The sequence below is a fragment of the Polyodon spathula genome, chromosome 33 (genome assembly GCF_017654505.1).
Source record: "Polyodon spathula isolate WHYD16114869_AA chromosome 33, ASM1765450v1, whole genome shotgun sequence".
Lineage (NCBI taxonomy): Eukaryota > Metazoa > Chordata > Actinopteri > Acipenseriformes > Polyodontidae > Polyodon > Polyodon spathula.
This window is the reverse complement of record NC_054566.1, coordinates 5145521-5157765: the sequence shown is the minus strand read 5'-3', so window position 1 is coordinate 5157765 and position 12245 is coordinate 5145521. Positions and strand designations below refer to the sequence as shown.

Here is a 12245-nt window from a genome sequence, read left to right as displayed (position 1 = left end):
TGGGGGATGGGCCGTGTCTCAGCTGCTCATTTTCTTACATTTTTCAATATTTTGGGGGTAGGCGGCAGTGCGCCACTGTGGGGTGCATTAATCATTATTATTATATTTCCATTCAACGTTTGGCAGCCTCGTCTTTTGGCCCATAGCTACTTCCTAGCTGCGTCACTGGGATGTAAACTTGGTTGCTTTTCTGCAAGGACAATCTACCAGTGGCCAACACGTCATCATCAAGCGCATAAAGGCTCTGTGTGTTATTCTCCCATGTCACTTCTTTTGTTTCAGCTTCCTCCTCCCCAGCCACCACCTTGCAGCGTGCCTCACCCCAGGGAGAGGTGGCTCATAGCCACTTCCTATCTATCCTATTGAACTGAACTGCATTGCAAAATGACTAAACATCCTTTAATCAAATGATTTGTCATTGTTATAAACCTGGGGGGGGGGGCAGAGTTATTTTTATTATATTAGTGTTATTGTTGTTTTATAAAACACTTACCTGTTTTCAGGAGTGAGTGGCTGGCTGGCTGTGCTCTGGAGACAAAATGGAGGGTACAGAAAGCTGGTAAGGCTTGTCTAAATTGCCTGAGCTAATTAGCACACCTGAAAAAGGGGCGGTGCTTCAGATACCAAAGAGGTGCTTTGTAGCATATGAGGAGAGACTCATAACTGTAGCTGCGTACAAGATTGACTGTAGACAGAAATAACTCTAATTGAAACCATCACAGTGTGAAGCCTAGCGAAGTGAGAGTGAGAAGTGGCTGGTGTTATTTTTTCCTTTTGTTTAGTGAAAATTAACAAGGAGCTCCTACACCTTGCACCTGGGATATATTAAATAAAATGACAGTTTTCTTACTGTAAATAAATTGCTCTGGTTGCTTTTCACCGTATGCCGAAGTGTCTGTGCCATCCTTGACAAAAATACCTAAGGAACTTTAGTTTGGCTGACTGAGAGAGCGAGGGCTCTGGTCATGTAATGTTTGTATTGTTTTCTCTTCACAATGCAACATTATTTAAAGCCAGGTAAATATACAATACATTGTTTATATGCCAAAAATGTATTTATACTACAAAAATTATAAAAACCTGTTTGACACATTTAGTAAATGAATTACCAGACAGTCATAACAACTGTTTCGTAGGACAAGCCAAGAGAAAGAAATATAGCAAGTAATATAACACGCTACTTTTTTATTAAGTACTAAAGGACACACACACACACACACACACACACACACACATATATATATATATATATATATATTTTTAAGAAACTACTAGTGAGCAATTTTTTCAGTAAAATGAAGCATCCACAGTGTTTGACGGTTGTCTGAGCTGCTGGAGTGAATCATTTGCAATCCTATATTATGGATGTGTAGTCTGTTGTGGGATCCTGTGTGTGTGTGTGTGTGTGTATATAATGTACTATTATACACATACATTCTAGTGCCACATCGATGATTTTGGTGGCCAATTAGCGTCTACTCTATTTTTATCCAAATAACCGCCCATTAAAGGAGAATATTGAAAAATAAACGCCCTGGCACTATTTTGAGTGAATACAATATATGTAAGGTAGATGTAATGCCTAGACCTGCAATCCTCATGTTATAGTATAACAAGTTGGGTATACAGGAGATGCGGTAAACCATTTTACCATTTAACCATGCTAGTTTTATGGTCAATCACTGGATAGCATGACTGGTTGTGCTGTATGACCATTATCTGAAACTCCATTATCTGGCAAAGAAAATGTATATGAGTCTGAAATGGCTAACCTTTGTCGGGGTTGGCCAAATCCAGGTGGACTATTGCATAAGTTCATGATTGAACCATGATGAAACCAAAGTGTAATATAATTAAAACATGACAACATTGTTGCAGAACACTTTGCATGAATTATCCTTAGAGACAGCGAAAGGGCCCAATTAAAATTGGAACAGGTGGTTTACACAAAACGACCATATTTCTTGATTAAGATATCTCATCTAATTAAACTCCACGCTCACAGTATGCTTGGTTGTGTTAGCTGTGCACATGCTTGCCTGGGATAGTTTTGCAATGATGTAATGGATGTTAGGATCTAGCTGGGCTGTTAACAAGGTACCTAACCTCCTAGATATATGTGGTGTGTGTACGCTTGGGAATAAAGAGCCAATAAAGTACAATTTCTTTTTCACTAGGGACCCGGGCAGTCATGGCTGTCCCATTAGAAAAGCAGGTAATAATTGATGGCTGTCTGAATATGGCATCGATAAGGACAGTCTGTCTCTTTTGAGATTTGCACAGCAGACACTGCTCTAGACATTATTGATGAGGGTTTTTTATCTCTAAGACAATCTTGAGTGACCCCAGGGACTGACTTTCATTAGACCTTTAACCCTTGTCTGGTGTGTGGTTTCCTTTTCTAAATTGAGTTCCCGTGGATGTATTGTTATGACTAAGTTAGATTTTCACCTTGAAAAATGATGTACCGACAGTTATTCCTGAGAAATACAACACTGATTCTGTTATCCTTAGGGGCAACACACTACCTCCAGTCAAAAACACTAAACACAAATGGGAGGTACTGGAAAAATACTGTTTCAGGGTAAGGTGGTTAACGCTCAATGCTTAGTGAAGTGTGATTCATTTTCTTTCAAGCCTGCAATATATCATAGATTAGGGTCCTGTACAATCAGTTACACATTACATTGGCTTCTGATTTATAGCACTACAGTATTCCTTGCGTGAAGATCACATCTGCATCAAACACCAATCTTGGGCAGATTCATACATGTGTTTGGATATACATACTGTGTATATAGAGCAGTATAATTTTTTTAGTGGATAAACAAACTAAATAAAATGGCATAATTGGTACCAAACCAAGACTGTATCATCATGGTCAGGGTAGCCCTGAGAGACACTGAACTGGCTGATTCATTCATTCTGTAGAAACCACTAGAGTATACGTTATATGAGAACAATACAAAGTCAATAAGTTCCTTTTAGAGCTTTTCATGATCCATGCCAGAGGTTCCAAACTCTTCATCCAGGACTGCTTATGGGCTGTTAGTAAAGATGGTCTCCAAATTATGTGACTGCATTTACTCGTTACATGTGAGACTATTCTGTGTCTCATAACATCATTTACTGTCTATTCCTAAGGTGATGAAATATTTCTGGGACAATGTCTCAGTGCTGAAATCATGGACATAATGGCACACTACCTTAGTGTTTAGGGGGTTCATTGCAAAGGATTGCTTCTGATACCGGAGGTCATGCCAGTGCTAATCTATTATACTCAAGCTGAACTCTTGGTGCAGACTTGTGGTTTTGTGGCAGCTATTCAATGACACAGCTGTGCACTTGAAAACCTGTTTCTTTAGTCCTTTCGTCATTGTAAACAATGGGTTTCCATTCTTGAAGTGGTTTTGATTAACATGAAAAGGGGTTTCTGGGGGCAGTAGAGTGGAGTTTAAACTAGCTGAGATTCCAATCTGCAAGCTCCTTAGATTAAATATTAGCAAGTCCCAAATACCTGCAGTGTTTTCTCATTCTGTAGGATTGGTATTGGGTGATCAGGAGTGTGCAGATAAGTTGCATATACATATCAAGTTGTTGGCTGCATGATTTCTGTGTCAGTCTGCAGGTATGCTTGCTGTGTTCCCCGTTCCCCATTATGTATAAATGTTTTCACATATGGAACTGTCTTGAAGGTTTATGAACTTGTAAATCCATGAGCTGGAAACATATTAAAACTGAGTAAGCTGGGAGCTATCTAATGTTGAAAATGTGCATTTGTACACCCGGTAGGGTGTCCCAGTGGTATCACCATATGCATTAAGAAATCCCTGCATGCTTTTCCAGTTACCACACACTGTTCTGTTACCTTAGTAACCTCTTGAAATATTTGTCATAATACAGGACGATGACGATATGGTTGTAATTTTGCCAAACGTGTTACAGCAACCTCTACTAAATGATAAAGGCAGCTATTTCTCAAGTGGACTAAGGAGTGTTGCTGAGGTCCTTATGTCAATTACCTCAATTATATTGTTGTTAAAAAGCCCTTGAGACAAGCTTTAAAATAATGCCACCGCTATCTCTCCTGGTCCTCCCTCATAGGGGCAGTTTTACCATCTTTAGACCTTGTCTCTAAGTGGGGCCTGATGTACACAGCTCTGCCTGTGCCTGCATGATACCTACCCTGGAACCCCTTTCTCCATGACTCAGGCTTGATGGATCATAAACCTCTAAGGAAAGACCTCCTCAGGATTGGATCCACTGAGTTGTGTTGTAGTTTAGGAGAATGTCATCAACATATTTAAAATCTAAGCTTTTCCCAAGAGTACACCAACATGCAATATGTGTTGTTTTTATGTCAATTATTCATATAAGTAATGATGGAGTTATAACTGTTAGACTCATTTTACAGAATCATTTCAAATTGATGACTTTTAGTTGAACTACTATACATAATGCAACTGAAGATTGATACTAGTTACTGGAAAACAGTTTGGTTTTCATGCCACTGTGACTTGAGGATGATTTATTAAATTCTCTGTTCCTTGCAATTTGACTTTAAGGTTTAGTGCAGTTCAATAGAGTAGCTTTGACAGTAATAGATGCTTTACATTTATGAACCAGGCAAATGGTTAACATTTATCACACAGATACAAATGATTGTTTCTTTTTCCATGTCCCCCTGCTTTATATCCGATAGTCTAGACCAGACCTTGATGCAGTAAATCTGTAGAGTCTTCACAGTGAAATTGCTTCTTTGATCCCAGTGCACGCACACGCTCTGACATCCTATCCCTTCTGCGGCTTCTATTGGTACAGCAGGAAGTGTATAAATAATACCTGCTTGTAGGCCTAGACAATAAAGACTGGGCTCCTGATCGGGGATAACCCATGTGTTCACCGTCAGCTGACACCACAGGAGGCACTGTGATGGTTGTGTGTTTTTCGAGGTGTTATCCTTGGGGCAAGATGCAGAAGCCAAGAGCCCAGCTGCTTTACAGATGTGAAGAATTGTGCTGCACTTGTTACAAAAGTATGGGGTATGGCACAGTGACACAGTGTAACAAAAACAGTTTTCTATTCAGACAAGCTTCAGGCAGTGTTTCATGTTACCATGCTATGTAACACCTCATTTACTTTAAATGCATAAAAGCTTGAACATTTGTAACCGACTTGTCTGAATGAGAGCAAGGAGCGAGTCACTTCTCTTGTCCGTTGGGTAGTTCTCCTGAACTTGTGTTAAGATTTACTAAAACATTTTCAGGTTATTAACCATTGTTGAAATGTTACAGGACTGCATTATGACTGATAAGTTGCAATGCAATAAAAATTCATTTTAGAGGCACGTGTTTTGTTATACTAGCGCTCACCTGAAGGTATGACTCACCCTGCACATCATGCAGCCGTGCTTTTACCAGGTGAGCTACACGGGGATGGCATTGTTAATTCATTAACTTCTAGGTTTTAGCAGTCAAGAGTAAAACAATGTTACACCTAAGTAAAGTAGACAGAAGAAAATAATTGGATACATTGATTAATAAATTGATTCTGGTGTTGGGTTGTTATTGTCCTCACAAGATTCTGCATATTCTGCTTTGAGTCTGTCGGTGGTAGACACAGGTTAAAGTTCAGTGTGAGGAAACTTCTTGAACTTTGTTTCTTCATGGGTGGCACTTGCCCCAAGCTGTTGTGAGGAACTCAACAGGAAAGGAGGTCACGGTGTCGGGACGGGTGAAGATTAATGGTCTGGGTCAGCGGCTTTAAAGTGAAATTCACACCATAACAGCTGGAGGGGAAGAGCTACGGGACACATAGATATTCATCCTTTTTCAGAATTGTTTGTTAATTTAACACATAAGAAAGTAGGTGGAATCATACAGTAAAATGATAATCAATCTCCTGGGATGTCTTTTCATTTCGGTGTGGTCAGCTGCCTTCGGGCAGTCCTTCAAGTCATTATCTGCCAGTTAGAGACCTCTATGTCGGTCACTTCATTAGCACCCCTCTACAGACAACGTATATGTGCAGTTTTACATTAGCGAAAGAATACATTCAACAAAGCATCATTTTAAGTTTGAAATCGGATTTAATTTATTTATTTATTTTTTTGGTAAAAGAATAATTAAGCCACTTTCTAAGTACAATAACACACTTCAAGGTGTGGGTTGTGCTTACATGGTATTGCTTACATATGTTTCCTCCCTGTACTGTCTTTGACAAATTTGTTCTAGTACTGTAATATCCCAATTGAGCATCTGTTGACTACTTTAAAGCATAAGCATTACCCTGTAAAACTGTAAAAGTGCTCTGGGAACAAACAGGGCAATGCTGAGCTACAGCACTGAAAGTGGCGAGTTACCAGGAAGCAGCATCTGTCTAAACCCTTTAGTGTTGTATTTGAAAACCCGCTTTAAAGACATGCTGTATTTCCAATAGTGCCCTATTTCAGGATTTGCTAATCGTTTGCTTGTTTTTCTTTTAGGTTTGCCAAACCAAAGTATTTGATCTAAGTGATGGGGTCTCCCAGTATGCCTGGTTCCCTTGTGGGGATCCTGCCCAGCAGCAGTCCTTGATGCGGTCCAGTTACTGGCTGAAGGTATGGGAAGTAGCCCTGGGGTGTCATTTAAATGAACAAATCAAGCAAGCTTCAGGATGCTGGCAGTTCTGTTTGTACTTCACACTTTAAGTAGATTATGTGTCTTAAACTTGCAGCCATGTAGCAGACAATATTGACCCCTGTTGGCAATAAATGATGCAATGATGACTCCCAAGAGTAGCTAGTGGAATGCAGCTGTCACACAACTGTAAACAGCTGCAGCATTACTATTGGGGTTCGGTGTTAGAGGGATCGTGGGTCTGCACTGTAGAGGAGTTAGTCTTGGATCTATTGTATGTTGATGTATGTTGGTTGTGGTTTACTGTTAATATTCTTGTTGTAATGTTCCAATAGGCTTATTTTGCCCATCCAACGGTGGCTGCTGCAGTCATTATTCACCTGGCTGCAGATGGGACCAGCTTTATGGACCAAAGTCAGAAGACCATCACAGTGCAGCTGGTTGATACCAAGGATCAGACTCACGACCTGGGTAAGAGGTGCAGGCCAGAAGAAGCTACAGAGGAGACATCATTCCTGTTTTGCCTATCATGGCATCTCACAAACAGGCTAAGATAGTCACTGCTTTTCATCATGCCATTATGCTGTACTATTCTTTGCTTTTGCAATGGCATGATTTTTCATGAAAGTTTCAGCTTAAACCCTGATGTGTGTTATTAGCCTGTAGATAAAAATCACCCTTGTAAGAGTGCCTCTCTACTGCTTCTGTTTAACAGGGTTCCAGGTTCTGAGCTGCTGGAACAACCCCCTGGTCATCCCAGTCATTCATGACCTAAGTCTGCCTTTCTATAGGACCAAAGCCATCACCATTGCCTTTTCATCCCCGTATGTTGCCATCTCCGGGGTGGCCCTGCGCTCCTTCCAAAACTTTGACCCCATCACTATCAGCAGCTGTCAGAACGATGAGATCTACAGTCCCACCGGGCAAAGGTGAGACAGGGTCTTATTGGTGCGTTCTGGGCTGGTAAAGGGACCATTTTCTCTCTCGGTCCGCTCTCATGATGGTTTTAGTGCATTTGCAGTGCAGACCAATGGCTAGAAAGTCACCTTACATTTATCAATTATTAACAAGTTAGTCAACTCAGCTGTTTACTAAACATCTATTCAATTCCAATACCAGACAACACATTTACCATGTTATGTTTTCAATAGACAGCAGCCATTTTACATTTTGGTCTTGGCGGATCCTCCATTGGCCTTAGAGACAGTAGCCTTATTTTTGGATAGTCTCTGTCTATGCCAAGTTCAGGACTCCAATCGCATTCTCAAGAAGCTTTATCTTGCTACTAGGTTTCTTTGTAACAGTTCCACTATATTTCAGTCTCCCAGAAATACAGGTGATACTCATGACCAGCATTGCAGATTGCAATGATAACTAGGTGGGATTTAATCATGCAATATACTGTCCAGGATGTTCTGCAAGGATTTGCACATTTTTACCATTTGCTTTTTAAGCTTGCCCGTGGTTTTCCCATTTTGTCACTATTGGTTAATACATTACACTGTTGAAGATGCTAAACATCTGTCAAGTTGTCTCTGCTTTACTTTGCTGCTGTTTCCTACATTGTATGAAACGTATAACAAAACATGCAGAAGTACGAGCAGAAAAAGCATACTATGTGTTGTTTTTTTAAACTGATCTTACGCTTGGACCGTGATTGTGTTTATCCTGGGTGGCCTGTCTCGATCTTAATTCACTTAGGAGGCAAAGAAAATGATCCCCAGTAGGGAATATGGAAGAAGGTATGTAACTTTAAATGAACCTCCCCTTGCTATAAACGATAGCAGATCTTTTGGAAGGGGCACTGGGTGGGAGGTGGAGGGCACACAAGCCACAACAGTAAAGTGAAATAAATAAAGGCAGACAACAGTACAAAAGTACAGTGGACTCAAACTGTGCCAGCTAACAAGTCTAGCAACGATCTCAGTCGGTTTAGTAGCATATTCCTAGAATCTCAGCTTGTGTTGTTTAATAAGAATGCTAACAATCATAAACCTAGTAATAAGAATAGAGGAAAGTGCTGGTTTTGACAGTAGTTTTCTGTATGTATCTGGCACCCTGAAGCATGTGAGATCAAGTTACACATGAAAGCTGCACAAGGATGTCTAGCCAGATCCCAGTTTGAGAACTGGACTGAACTCAGAGAGGCAGGCGAGCCAGAAATACTTTGAGGAGGAACAGGGGGCCTTCACTGTTTCACAATTACCAACCTTTTTAATGTCTTAGAAAGAAGGCACTTCTCCACATTCCTCCATGTCTCATTTAGATCCAAACCTGGCAGTGTCCAGTGCTTCAGATTTCACTGCTAAGATTTCAGCAGCAGAGGGTTTTATATTCAGGCTGAATTTTGCTTGATAGACCAGAATTTAATATGCATTTCTTTCTATCAACATGATTTCTATAGACTTTGTTCAGTTGGTTTGTTCTACTGATTTATATAGGGTTTAGTAATGATGTGTATAGAACTCCTTTACAAGCCTCACTGTCCTTGAAACCAGGCAATACACGCTGCATTTTGAAAAATGGTTGAGATACTGCAAACAAATATATACAACATTAGTATCTCCTCATGCAAGCCCATGTGCAGTATAATGTACACCAAGTGAATGCATTGCACAGCTACCAGCATAGCAAAAGGATATGAAGAAAGTGTTCTTTCTCTTTATTCAACACAAGGCCCTTGTATTCGTTCTTGTAGTTTACTGCTGAATAAGAGAGTGCTTATAACAATTATTAGCAATGCAGTGTTTGATTGGGAAGGGTGCTTCTAGGTCTCAGGAAGCACTCCAAAAACCTGTGAAGATAGCCCTAGAAGTGCCTTGTGTGAATGGGCTTTAAATTGTGCTTTTATGGGTAATTAAAATGATTTATCAAGTAGAAATGTCTAAATAGAGGAATTGTTTATTACAACTGATCTGTAAGAACAGAATCGTGCAAATGCAATCCATGCAGTTTGTTGAGAGAAGGTTTTATTGTTTTCTCAAATGAGATTTCCACTTCCTGTTTCTGTGCCTTGCCTACTGTCCATGCTGTTATGCATTTCTTTGCATTTGTTGGTATGTAGGAGTTATACATTCTATATCGTTTAATAAATATTAAGGCAAATGCTGTTTTAAAGTCTTAGGATGATGATCTAAAGAAATAGTTCATTTGTTTGGGATAGAAAACACACACCCACACATACATACATATTCTGGCATCGATGTTTCTGAAACTTGGATTCTATTTTCTTTTTTTTTCTAGACTGGCAGTGTCTGTTTTATTTTTCCCCAGCATAAACCCCTTCTCTGCTGGAGTAAACCAACACTAACTGTTCCACAACTGTGTATCCTCAAACAGTAAACACGTGAAACACAATTGATAAAAAAAAAAGGTCCACTTTACCTGAGTGTGTGCGAAAGAACATTTGAAAAGAAAAATTAATATTTTAAGAATAAGAATATTTTAAGTGTATCAGCCCCACTGCTTCGCTCAGCAGTGCCTGATCTAGCATTCCAGAGTCAAGCAGAACTGCGCCTCAGCTGGACCTCGAGGTCCTGTAGATACAGCAGGGAGTTGAGCAGCTTCCTCGAAGCGCCTTCACACCAAGCACTTCCTTCTGGAGAAGTGGCCCCTCAGCCTGGCTGGTAAATAGAAAATCAGATGCAGATGCTTAGTGCTGTTTGTGCCAAAGATCTGTCGCTTGTAATATTGTTCTGCAGTTCTACATTACACCAAGTACCTGACCCCCCCCAAATTTGTTAACAGTGTAGCTTAGCATAATCCCAAGTTTTATATTCTACTTTTGGAAATAGTTTTAGTTGAGGATTTAGGTGCACATGTGGAACCATCTGTCCAGTTTCTGGAGCACACGTGCACATCTCAGAGCTGTCCCCTGCCCAGTAGAGGAGAGTATGGAGGGGGTATTCTGTACATCACAGAGCTTTCCCCTGACTGGTAGAGAGAATGGAGGGAGTATTCTGCACATCATAGAGCTTTCCCCTGACCGGTAGAGGAGAGAATGGAGGGGGTATTCTGCACATCACAGAGCTGTCCCCTGACTGGTAGAGGAGAGTATGGAGGGGGTATTCTGTACATCACAGAGCTCTCCCCTGACCGGTAGAGGAGAGAATGGAGGGGGTATTCTGCACATCATAGAGCTTTCCCCTGACCGGTAGAGGAGAGAATGGAGGGGGTATTCTGCACATCACAGAGCTGTCCCCTGACTGGTAGAGGAGAGTATGGAGGGGGTATTCTGTACATCACAGAGCTCTCCCCTGACCGGTAGAGGAGAGAATGGAGGGGGTATTCTGCACATCACAGAGCTGTCCCCTGACTGGTAGAGGAGAGTATGGAGGGGGTATTCTGTACATCACAGAGCTCTCCCCTGACCGGTAGAGGAGAGAATGGAGGGGGTATTCTGCACATCATAGAGCTTTCCCCTGACCGGTAGAGGAGAGAATGGAGGGGGTATTCTGCACATCACAGAGCTGTCCCCTGACTGGTAGAGGAGAGTATGGAGGGGGTATTCTGTACATCACAGAGCTCTCCCCTGACCGGTAGAGGAGAGAATGGAGGGGGTATTCTGTACATCATAGAGCTGTCCCCTGACCGCTAGAGGAGAGTATGGAGGATGTAGGAAATGGAAATTTGGGTCAAATGAAGGTGGAAGGGGCTATATGAATATGAGGAACTCTGATACTGTGGTTCTGTTGAAGCCCAGCAAAAAAATTAAATAAAGCCTTTTTTTAATTTTTTGGCAATACAAGTATGTTACAAGATGTTTCAATACAGCAACTCCAATCAAAATGTTGTACAGGCAGGACGAGTAAGCATAAGCTATAATGGTCACTCTGTTCTGCTGGTAAACAACAACGCTATCCTCCCTAAGGAGCTATTATTGGCTCCAAAAAATAAAGATAAAAATTATTAAGGTTAGTAGGATTAACTGACACCAAAATGCAGGGGCGTCAGAAGTACCAATTTACGACTAAGACACGGTTTCCTTGTTGATGTCAATAAAGCCAGAATTGTAAACTTGGTTGCTTTTCTGGAAGGAGAATCCGCCCATAACCAATACTTAATCAGCAGGCACATAAAACCTCTGTGCACTATTCATTCTTGTCACTTCTCAGTCGAGCGCTGGGAGGCTGAAACGGGAGTTGCTGGGCTCTCTCCCTCGGTGCAGTCATGGTCTTGGGGACGGGCCGTATCTCAGCTGCTGATTTTCATTAAATTCAATATTTGCTGGTTAGGTGGCAGAGTGCCACTGTGGAGAGCGTTAAATATTTTTCATTATTCATTCATGGTTTGGTGAACTTGTCATTTCAGGGAGAGGTGGCTACAACCACTTTTATCTGCAGCACTGGGATGCATGTATCTGTTCATGTATTTCCAGCCGGTCTCGTGCAGGTAGCCGTAGTAGACCCGCAGATGAAACCTCCGGCCAAGTATATATATTTCACTCAAAAACACCTAAGATTAATATATTTATGAAGTAGTTTACAGGCAATCATAAGTGGCATAGAACACAAGCGTACCAATTTATTTCGATTTGACAGTATTGCAAACAATCCCAGATGAAGTAGATAACAAACAAAATAGCAAAATAAAGAAGAGAAAAAAAAAAACAACCTTTTTGCCAAAGAT

The 12245-nt window shown here is 40.9% G+C and overlaps 1 protein-coding gene across 1 annotated transcript in view; it reads left to right on the top strand.

Moving 5' to 3' along the window:
* LOC121303550 (pappalysin-1-like) overlaps positions 1–12245 on the top strand; it is a 202097-nt gene that overhangs the window by 130976 nt on the left and 58876 nt on the right. The window contains exons 11-13 of the mRNA XM_041234313.1: positions 6485–6598; positions 6953–7088; positions 7333–7546. Of these exons, the coding sequence (XP_041090247.1) occupies positions 6485–6598; positions 6953–7088; positions 7333–7546 (464 nt within the window). The remainder of the gene's footprint in view (positions 1–6484; positions 6599–6952; positions 7089–7332; positions 7547–12245) is intronic.